General features: G+C 54.1%; 1 protein-coding gene across 7 annotated transcripts in view; it reads right to left on the bottom strand.

Annotated features, from left to right (window-relative positions):
• Positions 1–22,895, bottom strand: part of zmiz1a (zinc finger, MIZ-type containing 1a) — a 123,703-nt gene that overhangs the window by 42,533 nt on the left and 58,275 nt on the right. For all 7 annotated transcript variants that reach the window (XM_029248836.1, XM_029248835.1, XM_029248841.1 and 4 more), the window contains one exon: positions 3,320–3,439. In XM_029248836.1, coding sequence (XP_029104669.1) covers positions 3,320–3,388 — 69 coding nt within the window. In that variant the 5' untranslated portion in view covers positions 3,389–3,439. The remainder of the gene's footprint in view (positions 1–3,319; positions 3,440–22,895) is intronic.

The following is a 22,895-nucleotide window of genomic DNA, read 5'->3' as shown; positions in this document are numbered from 1 at the left end:
CGTGCGACTGCGTCGTACCGCGAGTCACGAGTACGTTCTGGCGCTCCGTCAATGGCTTCGGCGCTCTTACGTCCAACTGTCTCTCAGATAAAGTCAATGCAAATTCAATTTAATTCATTTTCCCCGTTGCTTATTTCCCCATCTGTCATGACGGCAGTAAATGATAAGAAAGAAATACGGCGCAGCTGAATAATCTCCATTCATACACGACACCCAAGCAGAGAAACGTGCCCGCATCTGCTTTTACACTGTTTCACGTGGTAGAAGCGGTGGGAGAGACCTGTCTACACGGTACTTGTGCTGCTGGGGAGAGCGAGCGACACCTTTGTGCAAGGTGATGGGGGGGGTAGAGCACCGGCGGACGGGTGACGGACGGAACTTTTTTGCACTTCGCTCCGCTGTTGCGGCGAATTCTCGTATTGAATCGTCTCTTCTTCTCCCGTCCCGAGCGCCCTTCCTCTACGGAGAGGAGCAACCGAAGGGCAGTCGGGGGTAGGGGTGGTAAATGAATGTCAGGTGACTACATCTGCAGCGAGGAGGACTAAAGAGGGTGCTGCGGGTTTGGCGTGGAGAAAACGTGAAGACGGGCTTCCCTTTGTTTACCTCCCCGCAAAACAAGCACACTTTACAGTTTACCAGTGCCAGAAAAAAAGGGGGGGGGGGGGGGGACAGTGAGAATGTGAGAGAGACAGAGAGAGGGAGTGTGTGAGAGACAGCAGGACGGTGAGACAGACAGTGTGTGATGGAGATAGAGAGAGTGTGTGTGAGAGAGAGAGACGGAGAGAGAGAAATAGAGCAAAAGAGTGAGAGAGAGCGACAGTGTGTGTGTGTGTGTGTGTGTGTCCGCGTCCCACGATGCACTCGCACCCCCGCAATCTAAACACTCGACTAATAAGATGCAAATCTGCGCAGGCTGTCACGGCGCTGCTAGGCTGCGAGGCTCTGGTGCGTAAAAGCAGCACTTCCGCCCCCCATTAGACCCCCGGGACGGTGCTAAACGATCGATTTGGACGGAGCTACTTTGTGACGAAGTCGAGAGAAAGAGAAGCTCGCGGGACGACGTTCCGGGCGCCCTCGTCCCTTCGGGTTCGTCGTCATTCACGTCGACGGGCCGCGAAAGCGGGAGCCGCGGAGCTCCTGTCGGTCGGTCGGGCGGGAGAGAAACGTGCGCGTGGCCGCGTGGTCGCGTGGCCTCCTCCGCTTCTGCCTTTTCTCGCGGCCAAGGAAAGAAGGAAACGAAACAAAACGGTTCTTTGAAACAACGTTTGCTAAATGAGATCCGCGAGGGACAGCGTAAGTGTTCTGCTGGAAATAAAGTCATTTTGAAGGCGGCAAGTAATACGTTACAGACGCGCACGCAACTTTCTGTTTGTTTGTTTGTTTGTTTGTTTGTTTATGTGCTCCAATCTGAGGAAAACATTAGAAGCGGCAAACAATCCGTTAATGTGTAAGTGGCACGGCACCCCCGCGGTGCCATAAGAAGACATGAAACTTGAAGCGTAACACCCACGCCGAAAAAGGTGTGTGTGTGTGTGTGTGTGGAAAAAACAAACGCGCCGTCAGGAAGCGATCAAAGTGGGAACCTGGAGTCGCGGCCCTGGGTTATGAACACACCTCCATTTAATTGTGTCACTGATTCCTTCTGCAATAAAAGGAGGTGTGAGAACAAAGGCAGCCAGTGAAGTGGGGGGGAGAAAAGGAGATGAAGAGGGGCTGCAGCGCCCCCACCCCACCCCACCCCCCACACCCACGCAGCCCTGTCTCTGAAAGGCGATCCCTCTAACGGCTGATAAAAACACTAACTAATTACCATTTATAGCAGTCCGGGGGGACAGGTGGGCCGCACACCTCCAGCCTGCCGCAGGGGTTCCGGAAAGCGTAAGCGCGGCCCCCCCCCCCCCCCCCGAGACCACGGGTCAGAGAGAGGGGTCTCCGAGCGCTCCGCGTCTGGCTAAGCCCCCGGCTGGGCCCACGCCGTGACAAACGACGCGGAGCGCACGCGTGTTTCCGGCGAGACGCACGAGGATCTCACGGGACGCCATTGTCCGAGTAGAAGCGGAAGACGAGAATCGCACATAAGGACAGCAGGTGGAGCAGCGGTTAGAGTGGAGAGACTCAGGTTCGAGTGCTGCGCCTGCTGCGACACCTGTGAGCAGAATAACTTTCGCTGAGCAGAGTAAGAGATTTTGTGTATATATATATAATATAGTATATAATAAGCAGCTTTACATACAAACCTTGCAGAGTGAATTCCTTTGGAGCGAAGTGTCTGCTAAATTAATAAATAATAAGTGTCCCCGATGAACCCCTGAAGTGCACATTATGATCCATATTTCTCCTGAATGGACTGGAATTAAGAGTCTCGTTCTCCAGCTTGTAAACTAACAGAATGCAGATAAAATGTTACACCGGTAACGTATCCGAAACAATGTTGTTTAACAATATTACACCGATGTACAGGTGGCCCCCGATTTACGATGGATCGACTTGCGATTTTTTCGACTTTACGATGGTGAGCTGGTGATGGACGTTCCGCAGAAACTGTACTTTTGATAATTTTTAATTTTTGATAATTCTAATTTTGATTTTTTTACCCGGGCGACCGACATGCGGTGCGATACTCTCTCGCGATGCTGGCCAGCGACAGCGATCCGCATCTCCCAGTCTGTCACGCAGAGGTGTGTTTTAGGAGCATTAAATGCATTTTCGACTTACGATATTTTTGACTTCCGATGGGTTTCGCGGAACGCGACCCCATCGTAAATCAGGGACCACGTGTATATTTAGTCCCGCTGCCATATCCACTTCTGCTCCCATACAACGCAGACATGCTCATACACACCCCTCTGAATAACTCTGAACAGCATTTACTGTGTTTCCTTCAGTCCGTACTCTATTCTTACTCTACCCGTTTTGTGTTAAACGTGACGACCGAATACACCCCCCATCAACACCACGTACTGCTCCTGTGAGTGTGCTCGCAAAGTGCCGTCGGAGGCACTCGGATCAAAATACGCCATCCTGAAATCCACACGACACGACGCCCTCCAAGTGTTTTCAGTGCTGGTACTGGTGGCGGTGGTGGTGGTGTAGGTGGTGCTGATGGTATCTCTGGTGGTGCCGGTGTGGGTGGTATTCCTGGAGGTGTGGTGGTGGTATTGCTGGTGGTGCTGATGGTGGGCCCCTAAACCAAATGACTGCCTCCTAATCAAACCTTACTGGCACGCCGCCGCCGACTGACAGGGACCCACGCGGTGCGTCCCGGACGAAGGGCACCGCGGCGCCGGCAGCGGGGGGGTCGCGTTCTTAACGCGCTCACCTGTTTTATACAGAGCAGCCGATCATTGGTCTGCTGTATGTGCCGGTCCATCGACGGAATCGAGTTCATCTTGATTGTCCCTCCTTGGTCTCTAGCTGAGAGCCATGAAACTCGTGCGTTCTGAAAGACAGACAGAGAGAGAGGGTGTCAGATCGGCGCGGCGCAGTACCCCCCCCCCGCTCCCAGAACATCTTCGCAACGGGCCCAACAAGTCCCGGGACGGACGCCGCAGCTGAGGGGCGCGCTGAGACCTACTGGGGGGGGGGGGGGTAATTAGGGTCTCTGTTTCAGTCCCAGGCATCATGAGTCACCACCTTACACTTGAGAACAAAAGTACACTCTTGCACACGCAGGCAGGGCGCGTGCGCACCTCCGATAGGCCCCGCCCCTCCGATAGGCCCCGCCCCTCCGGCTCCACAGTCTCTACCGTGTCTCTACACGCCCTCCCAACAAGACCCCTGCACCTGTCCTCTGCTAAAAGGCACGTTTCTCAAGTCTGGGTGACAATTAAAAAGGATCGTGGATGGGCTCCCCCAAGACCCCCCCCCCCCCCCCACCAACAACAGGGATACAACGAGCAGCTTGCTTTGCGACATTATGACACGCGAAAATAAATAAATAAAAAGGTGACATCCTGCATTCAAGGTTATCAATTTCGCTTCGGCGACCTGATTTATCTCTGCGTTCAACGTCAAATAAATATCGCAGACTGAGGCCTGCCGGTAATTTATGGTGTCCTGCAGCTTTAAGCGGACAGGCGGCTGAATTAATAGGTAGAAATCGAGGAGTCGCCCCCCCCCTCGCTCAGCCTCCGTATTTATCGCCGCCGCGCAGTGACAAATTCCAGAACACAGAGTGCCGGCTAGAATCCCGCGTGTGTCTCCGGCCGAGGCCACTGTACCGTGCTGATAATGCTCACTTAGCCGTGGCGCCGGATGGGGTGGGGTGGGGTGGGGGGGGCGGTAATCTATGCCACTGTGCATCGAAAGGGCTTTTAGAGCATCTAGTGCAGCCCCTTTGCCTGCTCCCCACAGCCACAGGGCTCCACCCCCCAGTTTAGGCGCTCAATCAGTCACCCGGGTTCCGATCCCACCTCCTGCTCTCGCACCCCGCATCAGGGTACTTACCCTGGGTTGCGCCACTAAAATTACCCAGGTGTTTCAGTGGGTAACTCAGTGTATGGGGCTAAACGCTGTCAGGTGATAGTGGAGAAAAGTGTCACCAGGATGAATAAACGCAACCATACCCTCGTGGGGGGGGGGCACAGCGACTCTGCTCCGCCACACAGGGGGGCACCTCCAGGTGGAGTCGGTCCACAGACGGGCATCGGGCACCGAAAACTGAAGCCACTCTCGCTGTAAAAGAGAGACGGGGGACGAACGGTCTACGCGTTGCTCCTTTCGACTCCTTCTCGGGGACTCGGGACGCAGGGGGTCGGCTGCGGCGCCCGGGTTCCACCAGGAGGGGGCGCCGTGCCCTTCTCGCCGCGCCGCCTCGCAAAGAGCCCTGCGGTGTCACTTTAAGCCCTTACAAGCTCCACAAATCCGCAGCGGCTGCCTCCTAACAGGGTGCGCTTGGGCCGGCGCTGCCTTTCTGACCTTGAGGTTATTGATGAACCGGTTTCCCCGCTCCGCGGCGCAGCCGACATGTCCGACGGCGCCGGGGGGCGGGGGTCACGCCGCCGGCACCCCCTCGCACCCGCACGTCCTGCGGCGCTCCCGCGCTGAGACACCCACGAAGACATCAGGGTGCGGAAGGGGACAAAGACGAGAACGCCCGTTCCCGATGTCGAGCGGTCCGACACCCCCCCCCCCCCCACAGGCCCGAAATACACGCCTTCCCCGAGTTGGTCGAACCTTGAGCTGTCGTGTCGTTACAGTACGAGGGGGGTGTTCAGACAGTGTGTGTGTGTGTGTGTGTGTGTGTGTGTGTGTGTGTGTGTGTGTATATATGTGTGTGTGGTGTTCACAGTTCGCAGCGGAGCTCTCTAAACCAGTCTGTTCTAGTCTTACACAACACACACACACACACACACACACACACACACACAACCCAACACTATACCGCTTTACCGAGATTTATTCATTATTTGTCCAGTTGATTCCAGACAGCAGCATCACATTCATGTGAGTCTGTTACAGTAAATCAGCACAAAGGCTCCTCATTAACTTCACTTTGTATCTGGAGTAAAAACATGGTACTTCCACCTGACCGCCGCCTACTGCAGGAGAATGCAGGGGAAAATAACTAATTCAGCCCAAACCCATGACATCACAGGATGTGTCGTGTTGTTTCTGAGTGCGCATCGGACTACTTGGCCCCGGTGAAGACCGCAACGAAACGAACGCGGTGCGAACGCGGGACTGGGACCGGCAAGAGAGTTGCAAAAGAGGGACCAGAAACGAAAGGCACCGAGGTTCAGTGGCGTGACGTTGGCGGTGCCACGTTCCTGCGGGAGACACATCGTGGCATCCTCTCCTTGTAATGAGAAGCCTCTCTTCACCGATCCTCGGGCGACGCCCACTTTGTCAACATGGCCCTGCGGTCGAGGATCAGAACGACCGGCGAACGAACGCGATGGTTTCCTTTACCACGTGCACAGCGTGGAGCCCCTGCCCCTAAAGAGCCCCCTACACAACCGGCGCGGATTTGCGTTTAACCCCGGCACACGCGCGGTTCCTCGACGATCCGCACAGGAGCCGTTAAGTGTTTGGCCCCTGGGGGCGCTGCCCCCCCCCCCCAATGTAAACACTCTCTCCTTCCAGAAGCAGCATCTGCCTCCCTGGGGTCATTATGGAGAGACGGTTAAAGAGCCCCGACCACGGAGCTGGCTTTGCCGCATCAGCCCCCGACCCGCCACCGCTGCTGTGTCGAGATGTGAGGAAACGCTCGCTGTTACGTGGGGTGGGGTGGGCTGGGGGGGCACGGCCTAAGGCGCCAGGGAGGGGGTCTCCTGTAAGTGGCTTGCGGCCTCCCGGCACGTCGGTTCACCCCATTGGGGAGAGGGGGTGCGTTTCATTTCCACCTCGGGATGCTGCAGGTTATATAGACTGTGAACATGTACATCACGCAGTCAAGCAGCGATGGCAGACCGCCCCCCCCCCCCACTCCACACCGCACCGCACCGTGCCGTGACCCCACCCCCACCCGGCCACCTGGAGCACACGTCCACTGCTACGTACCGTTACCGTACTTGTGAGCGCGCTGGTTTTTGGTGACGCACAGGGACGACCATATGCAGATGAGCTCCAGGGACAGCAGGTGGCGCAGTGGTTAGTGGCGCCGCGCACTCAAAGAAGCCAGGTTCGAATCCCACCTCCTGCTCTGGCGTCCTTGTTCGAGGTAACTTACCCTGAACCGACACAGTAAAAATACCCTGCAGGAGCTCATTATAAAAAAGTCAACGCTGTAAGTGACTTTGGAGAAATGCGTGAGCAACGTAAAAGTAGAATACGGTAAAAGTAACGGCAGCACTGAACAGCATCGTGGGGGTGGGGGTGGGGGTGGGGGTGGGGGGCAAAGTTGCGCGGCCTGAGGACAGGGTTCCATTAAAGGGTTATTTGTAGCGCTGCTAAAGGGCTCCAGGTGCGGCGACTCATCAAGGACAATGCGCTGCTTGTTATGCGCGGGAGCGGGAGGGTGGAGGTGTGTGTGTGTGTGTGTGTGTCCGTGTGTGTGTGTGTCCGTGCGCGCTGCACCAGCTCGCCATTGTGGCCTCACGCACGCTGCCATAATCCCCATCAGGCTCTGAGCCACCCTGGCACTGGCAGTGTGTGCTACTTCCACACCCTCCTTAACCACCCCTTACCTCTCCCCTCCAACCGTGCCCCCCCCACACCCCTCCCCTCCTCGTGTGCTGCTTTAACAGGCTTGGGAATGGATTTCTTGTATTTAATGTGGTTTGAGCCGCAGCGGCGGCCGTCGCCGGAGCGCGATGCTCAGTCGCGTCACGTGCTCTCCGGCGAGCCAATCAGAGAGCTCCGCCAGCCTGTTCGCCGGGCCAGCATGTGTCACTTGCACACGTATGGCCACACACCCCACCCCGATCCTAACTCTCCCTCTCTGTCCGCTCACGCAAGGAAGGTTCCTGAATTCCCGAGGGAAGACCCCCACACCCCACACCCCGCCGGCCGCCGCAGCGCCAGGTGCGTCTGCAGTGAGGGAGCGCGTGTGGCGGGAGGTGGGACGCGGGGATCTTGGTCCACGCCACGGAAATCGCAGGGGTGAGATTGCGGGGGTCAGGGGGGGGGGGGGGGGGCTGCCTCCTCCCCAGCCGAGTGTAACGTTTCACCGAGTCTCTGGGGCCGACTGTCGGCGCGGCAGAATGACACAAAGACGGATCGGCAGATGGGCCGGCCCCCTCCAAAGACCCCCGAGCAGCTGGCTGCGGGCCTCCGCTAATGTGGGAGGAGTACAGGGGGGCAGGTCCGTTCTCAGAGCCCACCCCCCCCCTCCAGGACCGGGACGCTGCCTACGTGGGACTCCGGACAAACCTTAACCGCTTCCTAGAGCCGAAAGGAGGAGTCGCCGGACGCCAGCAGGCACTCGGCTGGAGGAAGAATAAAATATATGTAAATATATATCAAATACATAATTCAATATATGTAAACATATATAAAAAATACATAATTCAATTATGTTGTTTTTTTTTGTGAATAAATTTTCAAGGAGACGCAACACAAACAAAGAACAAACTGAGTGCAAACGGCATTTCTTAAGACCACACACACACAGATGAGCCACAATGGAGCCCATCGCCTTGTGCTTCACAAAGAGCGCCGCCCAAGAACACGTGGACCGCGGTCTCGGGTTTCCTGACGGGTCGCGTCTCCGGTCCCCAAACCGGACCGACGCGGTTACGGCGGCTCCTTTAGGATCTTAAGGTTGCAGGTTTGAACCCCACCTCCTGATGTGCTACCCTCGAGCAAGGGACTTACCCTAAACCGCTCTAGTGAAAACGTGGGACGGGGCGGTTGAAACCCTGGGGAGGAGGAGGAGGAGGAGGAGGACAGGTGTCTGAGCGAACACGTGAACACGTGTCAGTGGTTCCTTGGGCAAAGGGGGCGGAGCCATAGATGTTTCACTCAAGGCTTTAAACATCGCTGCTCATTTAAGGCCTGCTTCCTAACGACCTGTGAAACCCTTTCCAGCCCCCCCCCGCACCGCACCACACCACAGCACCTGGTCGGGTGGCCACTAGCACCGCAACCCCACTGGGGGGGACTGAAAAATGCCAGAACCGTGACGTCCAGCTTGAAACGCGGCGAACTGCGGTGCAGAGCCCGGCGTCCGGAGCACCGCAGCCACTGCCACGGGGTCCTTGGGACACAGCCCTCGTACCGTCAGCGAGCCCCATTAGAGACAGGGAAGGTAGCGCAGCGACACTCCGGTGCCTGAGCTGTATTTACTAAAGGCATGACAGTGATCCAACGTGCCGGGTTGGGGGTGGGGGGGTTCACTCGGGACGTCCCGCAGTAACACGGCTCGCTGTGGGAGTGGGGCTGATTTAAGGGCCGCGGACCCCAGGAGAGTGTAAATCTTCCCCACAAATCTCCCTTATCGGGACACAGAGGTGGGGTGGGGGGTCCTACGCCAGGATGTGATGAATTCCAGGCAACAGACAGCCCCCCCCCCCAGCCTTCTCCCCACCCTTCGCTCTCTCCGTCTCGGATTTGCTGGGATCGCCGGCTGCCATGTTTTGATTGTCCTTGTGTAAATGAATCAGGAAAGATTTCATCTCGCCGTCTCAGGAGCGCCGAGGAATACAAATGGCTGTCTGGAGCAGCGTCCCCCGGGGGGTGGCGGGGGGACTGCGAGGACTCGCAACACGATGGCTGCCTTTAACAGCATTTACACACACACACACACGTTTTCGGAACCACTTGTCCCATACGGGGTCGCGGGGAACCGGAGCCTACCCGGCAACACAGGGCGTAAGGCCGGAGGGGGAGGGGACACACCCAGGACGGGACGCCAGTCCGTCGCAAGGCACCCCAAGCGGGACTTGAACCCCAGACCCACCGGAGAGCAGGAGCGTGGTCCAACCCACTGCACCACCGCACCCCCAACTTTAACATCATTTAATTAGATGGAAATGTTTTTTTTTTTTCCCGAATTGCCCTTTCCAATATTTCGGCACGGGCGCCTCATTCTCATCGCACCTATATGAGCTGGGCTCTTGTGCGGGAAGGTCGACGCGCTCATGTTCCTCTACAAGTGGAGAAGTGTCCCGCTGCAGGTGCCGAAGTAACAGCAACGAGACGCGACGAGTCAAATGATGAAGGTGCGGAGCTCCTCTCTCTTCACGAAACAACGAGCTCAGATGTATGTGTGATGCGGTGGCACAGCGAGAGGTACTACTGTCTCACGGTGCCTGGGTGGTGTGAGAGAATGTGGGTTCGATCCCTGCTCAGTCTGTATGGAGTTTGCATGTTCTCTCTGTGTGGGGCTTGCTCTGGTTTCCTCCCACACTCCAAAGACATGCTGTTCAGGTTCTCACAGAGAGTGTGTGTGTTCTACTGATGTATGGATGAGTGTCCCAGTGTAAGTAGTTTATCTAGCAGTGTAAATCACTGTGGTGAATAAGGTGTGTGCGGACTGATAACACTACATAGAGTTAATTGGAAGCTACTTTGGAGAAAAGTGTCTGGTAAATGTAATGTATGGTTCATACAAGGTGTTCTTCCACTTTAATGTGGTGCCTGGTACCTTGGTAGTTCCATCACTGGATTCAAACTTGTTACTTTTCATTCATTCCGCTAGTTATTACGAGGGTAGTGTAGTTGTTACAGCTGTTGTCTCTGCATGTAAAGGTTGTAGGTTCGAATCCCCCTTCTGTCTGTATTACCCGTGAGCAAGTTACGTACCCTCAACTACACCAATGGGTAAATAATTGCAAACAGCTAAACACTGTAAGTTACCTTCAAGAAAAGTGTCAGTGTAACACTTTTCAGTCATTGTGCCCATGACTTATAGAGCTGGTTAATTTTTACCGCATGAATTTTGGCTCATTCCCCAATTTCTATGTGACTTCGAAGATGCGAAGACTATAATTCTGTATGAATTATATACTAATAGTGTCTCAAATAGGTGGAGGAAAAAATCTTCTCCCAAAAATACCGGAACACAAAAACCTGTCGGGATGCACAAGCGTTACTCCAGTGTTTTGCTGATTATTTTATCACACGGCTTCTGCAGCCAGTTTGCTCCGAGAGGCGTGTCCCAGGAGCCTGGGCTGCCTTGAATATTTTACCACGCCTACATTCCTTACTGCCTTCGCTGGAAGAACGTACCCCGTGCCCGACGGACGGCAAGGGGATCGCCGATCGGACCGGGTCTCCGCATTTCATTGGTTAACGCTGCACTTTCGGGCAGGGCGTCACGTTTCGGGCCGCGGGACTCATTTCGATACGATCGTTCGAGGCTAAAAATACTCGGCGACGTGCACGGCGCACTCGGGATTTAACGGAGCGACCGACAATGCCGAGCGCACCCGAACGCAGGCCGTCATCCAGAGCGCAAGAAAGACTTCCCGCCGTGCGTGGGAGGAGATGGCCCCCACCCGCGAAAGCGCTCTAAACCAGGTCATCCTAAAAGGGACGCTGCGACGCCCTCGGGTCCATCCGAGCCATCGGGCCACCGCTTCCAAGAATAACGCACGCCGTGCTGAAGCGGGCGCCCCGAGCGCTCGAATCCACCTCTGCGGTCGCAGGAATAACAAATTTATGACATGGACGTATTTAACACACACTTCTCTCCAAATTGTGACGCGCAATGGTTTACCCATTCATACAGCTAGGTAACTTTTACTGCAACAATTCAGGGTAAATACCTTGCTGAACAGGGGCAGGGATTGGAGCCCAGATCCGTTGAACACAAGGCAGCGGTTATAGCCACTACACCGGCTGCGGCAGCACTCAGATGAATCACGTTGAAACGGTAACGCAATATGTGCTACAAACACATTTCAACACGTCACTTTTATTATTGTTCCTTTCCAATACTGTTAAAATCTGACAATGACAGCACACAAATTTGTATGAATGACACATGTATAAGTGTTGTGTTATTTAAGGTCCGTTCGTTCGTTCGTTCGTTCATTCATTCAATGCCAAAAAAGGGGCTACTTACAATCACAGTCTTTCACAGGGCACGGCTATTTTTACTGTATCAGTTCAGGGTAAGTAACTTGCTCAAGAGAGCTACAGCAAGAAGGGAAACCGAACCCAGGTGTTTCGACCTCAGGTTAACAGCTCGCACCACCATAGTAGCTGCTGTCCCGGTCATTTATGGTAAATGTTTAATGTTTAGGTAAAATATAACTGCGCCATGTATAAATAATAAATACATAAAAAAAATAACGTATAAGTGTAACGTATTAATAATATTTAACGTGCACGAATAACAACAACAGGCAGAGTTTGCACTCCTGCCAGGCCGCATGAACGACAAGGTGAGCTGACGGCTGGGTCGACGCCAACGCGAACGAGCGGGCATCTTTCCAGGGAAGCTGTTAGCGCCGCGCTACCCAACCGAAAGCTGAGAAATTCCATGTCCTACTGTTTCGGGCCAGGAACTGCTGAACCATCAGTAATTGCACCCCGCCGCAGGTCATGAATCTCGCTCCGGAAGGCCCCGCGAAGAGGCGCTCGGTGCCGCAGTGCCGCGAGCACGCGGTCGGGGGCGCTGCCGCGCTCACGCTTGGGCGACGCTCGACCGGCGCACCGTCCACGCGGCCCGTTCTCGCTCAACAATTAAAACGCCATTTTTCTCTCGCTTGGAGCGACCCGCTGTGCCGGGAGGTCAAGGGACCACTGGAAAACCAAAATGAGATGGGGGTGGATTTAAAAAAGAAAGAAAAAAAAAAACCCCCACACACACACACTTTGAGATGCAAAGGAGCGAAGGCCGTTAACGGCGTTCTCCACGCAGTGCCGCTCGTATCGCCCGTTTCAGCGGAAATCTACCCAACGGCTCGTTTGCGAAGCCCTTAGAAAGCAGACGGGGGCAGTTAGCCAATTAAAATGATTAATTAATAGCGATGCATAACTTTTGCCTTTAAAGCCGTCGTCTACGATTAGAAGAGCCCCGCCTCTGTCCGTCCCTCAGACAGGGCGTTCGGATGCGAGACGCGACTTCAATGCGATTGGTGAATAATGGATCGAGAGCAGGCTCGCGGTTGCGGGGGGGAAAGGACGTTGGGAAAGGGCTAAACGTGAGCGAAGGATCCGCTGCTACAACTTGTAGCGGGAACTTCGAGCCCTTACGCAAACGCCCTGACCGATAACCCCACCCGTCAACTTGACCCTCAAGGAAAAAAATCATTCTAATTTGGCCTGGAACACAGCTGCTTTATCTCCTTTATGGCTTCCACCGCATAACTGTAAATGCGAAAGACACGCTGCGCGTAGCAACAAGGATCCTTGCCCCGACAGCAACGCTCCATGTTCCCAAGCAGGACGCGCAGGGAGCGTTCATTTCGAAAGTTTATTTGAACGGCGGCGCGCGGAGAAATAACGCTCTCGGTCCGAGGACGCCGTATCCTCGAGGGCCTGCGCCTCAAGCCAGCCTCGCCAGCCTCGCCAGCCAGCTTAACGCCCTTCTTTCTGCCACCGGCAGACTCGATCGATCACGCCCTCGTATTCCCCGTACGTCACCCAAATCCAGCCAGTTACAATAAACACAATTCCTGCTCGAACACAGCAAGGCGGGTCATTACAATATGAGACTTAGCATAGCAGCACGGCAGTCTCTTTATAGCTAGAGGCGCGTCGCACGTATCGAGCGGCGGGGGCCAGCCTGCGCCCCGGACGGAGACCACCTTGGAACAAAGAGTGGTACTTTTGTTGGGGATCTCAGGAGGTTTTGGCGAATGGATATTCAGTTTAACAGCGATCAGTAACGTAAAAGACGGGGGGGGGGCGGAAGTCGCATCATCTCCTTTTGCTTTCATGTCTCATTTTTGTCTGATCTTTTGACGTGGGGGGAAAAAATCTGAGAAAGATAAGGGCTGTTTCGACGAAGACCCGCCTTGCCGCATTTTGCGCCCGTGGCGAGCGGAGCGGCAGCAAAGCGAGTCGGCCCGCATCGAAGCGTCCGTGACAAAGAAAAACAACCGCCGCAGCCACCGGGAGCCGGATCAATCCGGCAGACCGCACCTCATCCCAGCGGATTAAGATTTAAATTGGAGCCGATCTATAGCGCCGCTAAAACGGACGGAGTGTCAGAACGGGCCGTTACGTCCTCCCTCCGCGCTTCGTTTTTTCGTCTTTTGCGTTTCGGTCACAGGCGAAAGGGGAGCGGCGTGACGCGGGGCCGGCCGGTGCCGGTCGAACAATGGAGCGAGCACCAAGTGCGTACATAAACACGGTGACCCTGAGAGACCCGACGGAAACCGGCGGTGTCATTAATCACCGTCTGCATCCCTTCCCATCCGCCCCGCCCCCAGAAACTCTGCGGCGCCAGGCTTCGTACCGCACGCCCGGGAGCTCCACGCGGCGGCGGTGGCGGCGGCTCATCGCCCGAGCTCGACGGAAACCGCCCGCGCCCACGCCCTCGTCCCGCGAGCCCCCGCCTCCCGGCGCGCATCGGGCCGCGTCGTCGCGTTTCGATCGGACGGCCCGCGCGCTCCGAGTCGGCCGAGCACCGCAAAAGGTCAAGCCCCCTAGTAATTTGTTTCACCCTCGCAGAAAGCAATATGGCGCGACGTAGCAGGTAAACCAATTACGAGGCGACGCGGATTGCCGTGACGAAGGGCCTCCCCGGTGGGCTGTTCCCCTATTATTAGCCACGCGTCTCATTTCCCTCCCAGAAAGGCACCTTGTCGCTCATTCCCCAGGAGTCTGAGCGAGCGCTTATCATTAACCGAGTGACTGATTTACCTGCGTCGCACCGCACCGCACCGCAACGCAACGCTCCTTGCGCCATCGCGTCCGCTGTGAGGATCGCCTCGGCGCCACTCGTCGCCTCTCGTAATTTCGGGTCGCTCTTACACTTGTGTGGCCACGGCCTCCTGCTTCCTCGCCGGTCCCGTCTCTGGAGCACGTCTTACCGGTTCCTTAATGCCCCCAAACGTAGCTCTCCCGCCCGCGCACGCACGCACACACACACCAGGCAAGGCTGCAGACTGTAGTGCTGATGCGTCGGGTGCGAAAATCAGGAATAACGGTGGAACAAGATGACGTGAGCCCAAACATGTCTGCGTGTTGTTGTTACTCACTGTTTGCACTTTATTTTTGAGTATCTGGAGTGCTGGCATCCTGTTATATATTTGTGGGAAAGAACAACAATGAATGGGTTTAGGTAATTTTCTTGCAGTTGTTTTGAGCCTTCGTTCGTTCGTTCGTTCGTTCGTTCGTTCAACATAGTATTTCCAGAAATGTTTACATTCTGCAGACGAACAAGCTGGTTCAAACAAAGATAGTTGCGGTATCACTGTAACATTATACAAGTTTTCAATGAAATAATTCCATTTTTGGCTGGCATTTAGCAACCCAAAGAAGGGTAAAATGGGGCACAAAAATAAAAACGTAGATTCTGTCATCCAACACCTTTGAAAATAAATAACTGTACTTAAAAGCACTTTCAGATGGAGTAAGCCATTTTTACCGGATTAGAAGGTATTTTGTTGTATCCGATTCTCTGGCCTTAAATCAGCCTTCGGCCTCAGATGCCTGTCGCCATGGCAACCGTGTTCATTCACTACTCGCAAGTAATGAAGACAATGTGTTTTCCATTTAGATGAGTTTTTAAAGCAAAAGATATGGAGAGTCCAGCTTAACAACTCCTTCAATACCGCTAGAAAGAAAATGGGTTTTTCTGCCTTCGTTTGGCTCTCCGATCTTCACAAAAAACGGACAACATCAGAAGACAACATTTTTTGCTTTTCATTCACAAGTTCAGCCAGATACGTCCAGTCCGCGAGCTCGCAAAATGTGGAACGAAAACATCGACACGTGACTAATTAGGTTTCGCCACGAGAAGGTTAAGGATGCACGTTAACGGACGGCACGGCGCGCCGGATCGTTGATGGAGTGCGGGCCAACAGCCGCCGGCACGGTTCGCTCAGCGCCGCATCGCAGGGAAGGGAGACATGAGCGCCAGAACATCGAAGGCAGAAACGATAAGGGAAGCCGCCCTCGGTCCATATTGGATAAATAAACAACGGCGCACGCTGACTGAAGCTACTTGCGGCAAACCGGAGCCTAACCCGGCAACACAGGGCACAAGGCTGGGGGGGGGACACACGCAGGACAGGATACCAGTCCACCAGTCCACCACCCCCAGCGGGACTCGAACCCCAGCCCCACCAGAAAACAGGCGCAGGCCAAACCCGCTGCACCACCGCCCCTCTAAACAAAGAAACGGCAAAATAAATTCACCAAATACTTGGGGTGACACACAAAAAGCAAGAATACAAAGAAACAAACTCGAATCAGTACGAAGCACTTTAATATACAATTTCTGTAAAAAAATCTAAAAACTGGAATTTTCATTTAAGGGATGAATAAAGTTTATTTTTCAAAAAAAAAAGGGGGGTAATGGAAGGGGTTCCGCCCACTGGTGGAGGGGGGGGGGGGGGGGGGACCCAACAGGCCCCTGCTACGAAACGGGGCAGAAAATGGAAAGTGTTTAGCGTGTTTACAGTGGAAACACTGAGTCTCCGAGATTTTCTTCAAGTCTCTTTTCCACTGTTTGCGGAGCGCAGCGCGACCCGACACTTCCCGAAAGGAAAGCGCCCTTTCCAGGCCGGAATCACGTCCAGCTTTTGCAAATAGGCAGACAGGAAACATTGTGTTTTCAATTTTCGTGTTCCAGCAGCGGAGGCTCCTCGGGGGGAGGACAAAGGAACACCGTCGCCTCAATAATTCCTTGGAAAAAGGCAGAGCGCAGTAATAAATAAAACCTGTAATCGAGTCCTCGCTCCACGGATGGACAAACGCGCTGGAACGAAGCACAAAAAGGAGCGACACAAGGGCGGTCGATAGACATTTGCGTTTATTTAATGCTTTTCTCCAGAGCGACTTACAATTATTGACCCATTAGTACAGCTGGATAATTTTACTGCAACAATTTAGGATAGGTACCTTGTTCAAGGGTACTACAAGTGGAAGCGGGATGTGAACCTACAACCTTCGGGTGCGAAGACAGCAGCTTTAACCGCTACTGTAGCAGCTGAACCGAGAGCGCTTCGGGTCACTTGACATCCTGCTTTACAAGCACCTCAACCTTTCACGAGCCCCAACAAAAATACTATATACTGTATTTAAGATGTACTTGCAATTTACCTTAATGTTTCACAAGAGATTTCACCGTAAACTTTCTTCTGCAGAGCGAGTATAAAAATCGATCATTTTTCCATTCTTGCCCTTCTCGGCGTAATCACAGCTCACGAAGACGAGGCAGTACAGCGACCGCAGTCTTTGGTATCCAGAACGTCTTGCGTTCGAATCCTCGCCTCCGCTTTAATACCCTCGAGCAAAGTACCGGAAGTGACAGAGTAGAAGTGGGGAAATTATCATTTCAATAATAATCGTATCCAGCTTTGTGTACAAAGCAAACACTGCCAGTCTCTGGGGTCGGAGGTCTCGGATAAATAATACGCATATTCTTATTAATAAAGGCAACTGTTCATATGGCTGAAACACAGCTGGGGTTACGATAAGGGCACTAACTCCTCACCTGAAACAGGTGCGCAGCGATTTTGCACCTCGTCTCGAGGGCCCTGCACGGAGGCCCGGATAGGCGCCGCGACACGACCGGGCCGTCAAACTAGCCGTCACAAGCAGGGGTAAAAACGCGGTGAAAGCGCGACGCGAACGTCTCCGCTGGCCGCGGGCGCTCGGAAGCGATCGCTCGGAACCGCCGAGCCGGAACCGCAACCATATCTCGGAACAGACCGCTTTACTTCCTGTGACACGTTAACTGCGCAGTAAAGGGGGAAAAAAAAAAACGCACATGGTTTCATAAGCATAAACGTGACTTAGAAAAACAGTGCAATTTCACAGAATCTGCTTTTCAATGTGGTCAAGGAGGGGGGAAAAAAGGAAAAAACACAACAAAAAGTACTTTCCCGTCTTTACCCTGTCAATTGACGGCACTTACTAATGAAACATAACACTTAATTATACTAATTGTAGCAATCCGCAGAGCAACAATGCACGTTTGATTAAATAATAATAACAATCAGCATTTTGCGTGTCACAACTGCGGAAGCACCTATTCATTATTTTTAAGGGCCGCGCTAATTGGCACAATCATTTCCATACACCGCATGTATTTTTAATGTGCCGTTCCCGAGCACCTGATCCGGCGAGTCGACACGTGTACCGGCGGCAGCGTGACAACTGTCGATTCGCGTCGGGAGGGGAGCCTCATATTCGCATCCCGTGAACGAGAGCCGAGAGCGACTACGGGACCGTCCCGCAGGCCGTCGAGCCCGTCGGCTCTTGCGCGGACTCGCGTTCGGCGTAGCGGTTAGGGCCGCCGAGCGCGATTCCCGCTGCCGGCGCAGGGTACGAACGGCTCGGCCGCGCGAAGAGAAAACCGTCGTTTACGAGGTAAACGTAAAGGGGAAAACAATGACGGGTTGCTTTACGAAAAAATTCAATCAACACACCGTGTAGACACGTTTCTTTAAAGTCGCGCGCTCAAATGAAACGGGGAGAATAATTCGGACTCGCGGGAGACGCCCGGTCGTTCGGACCGCGTTGTACCCGTTCCGACGTAAAACGGGGTAAATCTGCGACTCCTCGGTCGCGTTCGCACGTACGGCGGTTGAGAGACGCGACGCAAACGCGCTGGTTTATTCACAGTGGAACGCATCAACAGTAGGGAGCGTAACAGAGGGGGGACTCTGTGTGTGTGTGTGTGTGTGTGTGTGTGTGTGTGTGTGTGTGTGTGTGTGTGTGTGTGTGTGTGTGTGTGTGTGTGTGTGTGTGTGCGCGAAATAAACAGGAACACAGCTCCAGAGGTTAAGGGGAAGTACGAGGAGGCTGCAGGAGAATGTTGATGAATGCGACGCGGACTCTGCCTCCAGCATAGAGCCGCACCCCGCGGGGGGTTGGGGGTTGGGGGTTGGGGGTGGGGTGGGTTTGGGCGAAGAGACCACCAGGTGAGATCCATCCATTATTTAGCAACGCCGGGGAGAGCCACCAGCCAGCGCCAGACACAATCTGCCTCCGTCGGGAGGGGTGAGCGGTGTCCTGGGAGCAGGGGGAAGTGGGGGGGGGGGGGGTTGTCAAGTTCAGATGAGATGAGAGACCATTTTTGAGGAGGTACATCCATCGCCCCCCCCCCACCACACACAGTCCTCTGAGCTGCACCAGAGCGAGGGAGGGAGGGAGAAAATTCTCTCAGCTTCTGTTGCGGTAAGCAGAATTATCCACTTATCCAGAGAGAGTGTGACTGTGGGCGGGGGGGTCGAGTGGTTTTGGATCAGTTTTGGGAATAGAGAGGACTTCCAAACCTAATCTCACGTCAGGGTTCAGAGCCAAGACTTGCAAAGCAGTCTCTCGTGCAAACACACACACATGCAATCACAGGGCCTCGCACACACACACACACACACACACGAAAAGATGAGGTCTCACACACTTGGACACAGAAAAACAAACACAGGCTTACGCACAAACGCACACACACACACGGACACACGCACGCACGGATGCAAACAAACGCACCCGCACGGCTGCTGCATTAATTAGCCGCCGATTATTGACTGATGATGAAGCGCACAATGAAATTAACGGGTCACGATGCAACGGGAGGCACGAGGGGGGACCGGCGCCGCGCCGCCCATCCGTGGACTCGTGAACGCTGTGAAATTATGACTTATGGAATAATGTGCAGTTCGGTGATGGAACGCTTGACAGGACGGGAACGGAGACTAATTTACGAGCAATGTTTACAACCCACTTAGTTCTTTGTTTCCAAACACCAAAGGCAGCGTGTTCATTACCGCGAGCGCAACCATCGGGATGCGTCCCTGCGAACAATATCGCTCGCTCATTAATTTCCCCAAATAACGATTGCTTATTTAACTGCACTTACTCATCAATAGTATCGAACGCTGGAGACGACTGCTGACAATCTTTGCGGATTCGATTGAATAAAGACACCGGGCGGCCCTTTGCGGCGCCGGAAAGAGGCGCCTCGCGCGCCCAAGGCCGTCGTTCGGAACCCGCGGCCGAGACGTCGGCCTTCCGTTCCGTTCCGGGCGCAGAGCGGAGGTGTGGCGACGCGAGCGGTGAACGTTATCGCACATCTCTGGAGGGCGTCTCTTTCCAAGACATCTTGAGCGCCTTCCCGAAACGGGCTCTTCGAAACGCGCAATCCGTGCCCTACAGGTACATATATCGCAAAGAGGGAGGCGGACAGGAGGTGTTGCGCCGCGGCCGGAGCGCCCCCCGGAGGGCGTCGAGGGCAGTAACGCCAGAGCGGAGGGACGCCCCCCGTTCCATCTAGTACCACCCTAATGGCTTCATTGTTTCGCTTTCGTTCCGCTTCCATTGGCGACGATCGTATAAACACCTGCGCTATCAAAGCGCCGCACGCCATTTCCTGGATAATTTCAAAAACACAAAATCGCCGACTCCGTTTCGGGTTCGTAGGCCCAGAAAAGACGAGGGGCAGCCCTCGGGGGAGGGGGGGGGGGACTAAATAAATATTTTTTTCAGACCGGGAACAGACCGACATCTGTGACGTTTCGTGCCGTCCTTCCTCTCGCACCCAGCTCACCGAGCGCTAGCGGGGGGCTTCAGCCACCCAAGGATGTAAGAGGGGTAAAGAACACATGAAACGTACGTCATCTACTCATTCCAAGACGCTTGACCGATCGACGTAAACGTCACAGACGTCTCCGTCCGGAGACGGGGGCCTTCCCGTACCGGTCCCCGTCTCGCTGCAAAAAGTCTGCGGAGCGCTTCGTTCATTTTACGTAACGCGTGTCCAAAGCCGGGGTGAGGAAAACAACTAAATAAATATATTTTTCAGATTGGGAACAGTTGCATAACGGCAGGAGCCTGACGTCGTCCTGGCAGCTGGAGGCCCCGCCTGCCGGCTCTTTCTCGCAGGCTCCGGGGCCTTCGCGTCCCGGCCGACGGCTTTCGCAAAGAGTCGCAACGTGCAATTTCATTTCCATATAGGGCACGAAAACAGAAACTGTTACCCTGCGCCAGCGGCGCACGTGTCCTCGTTCCTCGCCGTCCAGCGCGTCGTCCTTCAGCGGGGTCGCGGCTCCCCGACGTTTCGCCGACGCGCGCAACGGGGACGGCGGGGCGGCACGTCGGCGACCGGAATCGAGGACGGAGGGTCCGCTCGGGCGGGACGGGGGGGCGGGGGGCGGAGAAAGGCCGTCCCGCACCGAGTGCGCGCTCGGGAGCAGGGTAACGTCCCGCGTTGGGGCCGTAAGCCCCCGAAACAGCAGGATGAAACGCACAGAAAATGTTTTTATCCACTGATGAAAACAAGCATTAACAAGCGTGGCCTGGGAGAAAATAAAACATTGATTTTGCACGCTGCCCTTCTCCATTACAACAGCGTGATCGATACACCCGGGCAATTCAGAGCGTAGCTTTACTGCTCCGACTGCGTATGTGAAGCGGGCATATTGTTTGTCTTGTAATTATTCGCCCCCCCATTACTCCCCACATCTATAAACATCTATAACAAGGCTCCTGCAGAGGCCTTTGTATTAGTGCGTGTGTTAGATAAGGCTTCGTGCCCAAAGTTCACTTGCGTTGATAAGAGCTGCTTACTGCATCCCAGTGAGCTCCAGTCACATCTAGCGAGGTCCGGTGACCTCCATTGACCTCTAGTGACCTCCAGTCACATCTAGCGACCTCTAGTGAGGTCCAGTCACATCTAGTGAGGTCCGGTGACCTCCATTGACCTCCAGTCACATCTAGCAAGGTCTGGTGACCTCTATTGACCTCCACAGACCTCCAGTTACATCTAGCGAGGTCCAGTGACCTCCATTGACCTCCACTGACCTCTAGTGAGCTCCAGTCACATCTAGCGAGGTCCGGTGACCTCCATTGACCTCTAGTGACCTCCAGTCACATCTAGCGACCTCTAGTGAGGCCCAGTCACATCTAGCGAGGTCCGGTGACCTCCACTGACCTCCACAGACCTCCAGTGACCTCCAGTCACATCTAGCAAGGTCCGGTGACCTCCATTGACCTCCAGTGAGCTTCAGCGCCACATCTAGCGAGGTCCAGTGACCTCCACTGATCTCTAGTGACCTCCAGTGAGTGCCAAAGCATACCACTGAAAGCAGTTTTCTGTTTGTTTCAACAAACGTCCTCAAAATTTTGGGCCAAGATCGAGAAAAAACAAGTGGTAGTTGGTTGGAGTATAAAATACTGGAGATTTGCCATGTCTTGCTCTTTGTCATTGGCACAAGTATGCGAAAGTGCTACGAAGACACGGCCACTGCTCAGTGCTTGGTGTTCTGAAGCATGAATTGAAGAAAAGGGCCAGAACCGAAATCTTAAAATCTTAGAAAGATGCACTAATGGGCCTTTATCATCGCCACCAAAAAGAAAACAAACAAAACGATCCTCAGGGCAAAACCAGAGGCGTCAACATTTTGTCACACTGTCACATCCCTTCATTGCAGCAACTTCTATGAGGAATACAGGGGGCTTTAAGAGTGGCAGGGCAGTGAGTGTGTGTGCGCGTGCATGTCCATGACTGCGATTACGGCACCTGTAACGCGTTAAAACCAGAGATGTCGAGTTCGACGCACTCGTTAGGCTTTCCGGCCGGGCCGACTTACACACGTGCAAGAGCGAGACCCGTATCTGTCCGGACCGAGCGGTTTGTCGAGGTCAGGAAATCCTGTCCGGGCAGGAAGGAGAACCCCGAGCGCAGACCAACACTGCAGAAGCGCTTGTAGAACGGCACTCCTCCAGGAAAGAGGTCCAGCCGATTCAGTAGCCCTTTCTGACGAGAGGCTATTAATCTCTACTCACCCAGTGTTGTGTCTCTTACCTTACATTTACCTAACTCTTTACACCAAAGCAGTTCGTAATTATTTACCTACTTGTACAGCTGGATAATTACACCGGAGCAATTCAGGGTAAGTACCTCGCTCAAGGGTACTACAGCTGGAGGTGGGATTCAAACCTGCGACCTCGGGGCACAAAGGAAGCAGATCTACCCACTGCTCTACCAGCTGTCCCTCAGTGTACATTGCAACACACTCTGCAATGAGAGCTACATCTCACACTATGTAAAAGCACACTTCTAGTGTATTAACAGTGTATTACTAGTGTATTAACAGCATATTAATATATGCAACACGTGAGTCTTCAGCTGAAGTGTTACACACCCGTCTAGCGAGATCAGCCCTCGACGCGGCCGTCCTGGTGCCGCAACCCAAGCAATGCGTGAGCAGAAAATGTGCAGTACAACCCGACTCCGGTCACAGGTTCGCTGCCCCTAAGTAGAGCACCTAAAGTTTCAAGTGTTTTTTTTTCTTCCCCTCTCTGCTACAACCTAGTCTAAATAACGTGGCCATTAGGTCATTTAATATCCTCTGTATAAAGCCATGGGAACCCTTGGGACTTGGCTA

This window comes from Scleropages formosus, chromosome 24, assembly GCF_900964775.1.
Source record: "Scleropages formosus chromosome 24, fSclFor1.1, whole genome shotgun sequence".
NCBI lineage: Eukaryota > Metazoa > Chordata > Actinopteri > Osteoglossiformes > Osteoglossidae > Scleropages > Scleropages formosus.
Note: the sequence above shows the minus strand (reverse complement) of the source record. Positions and strands in the feature narration are given on the sequence as shown.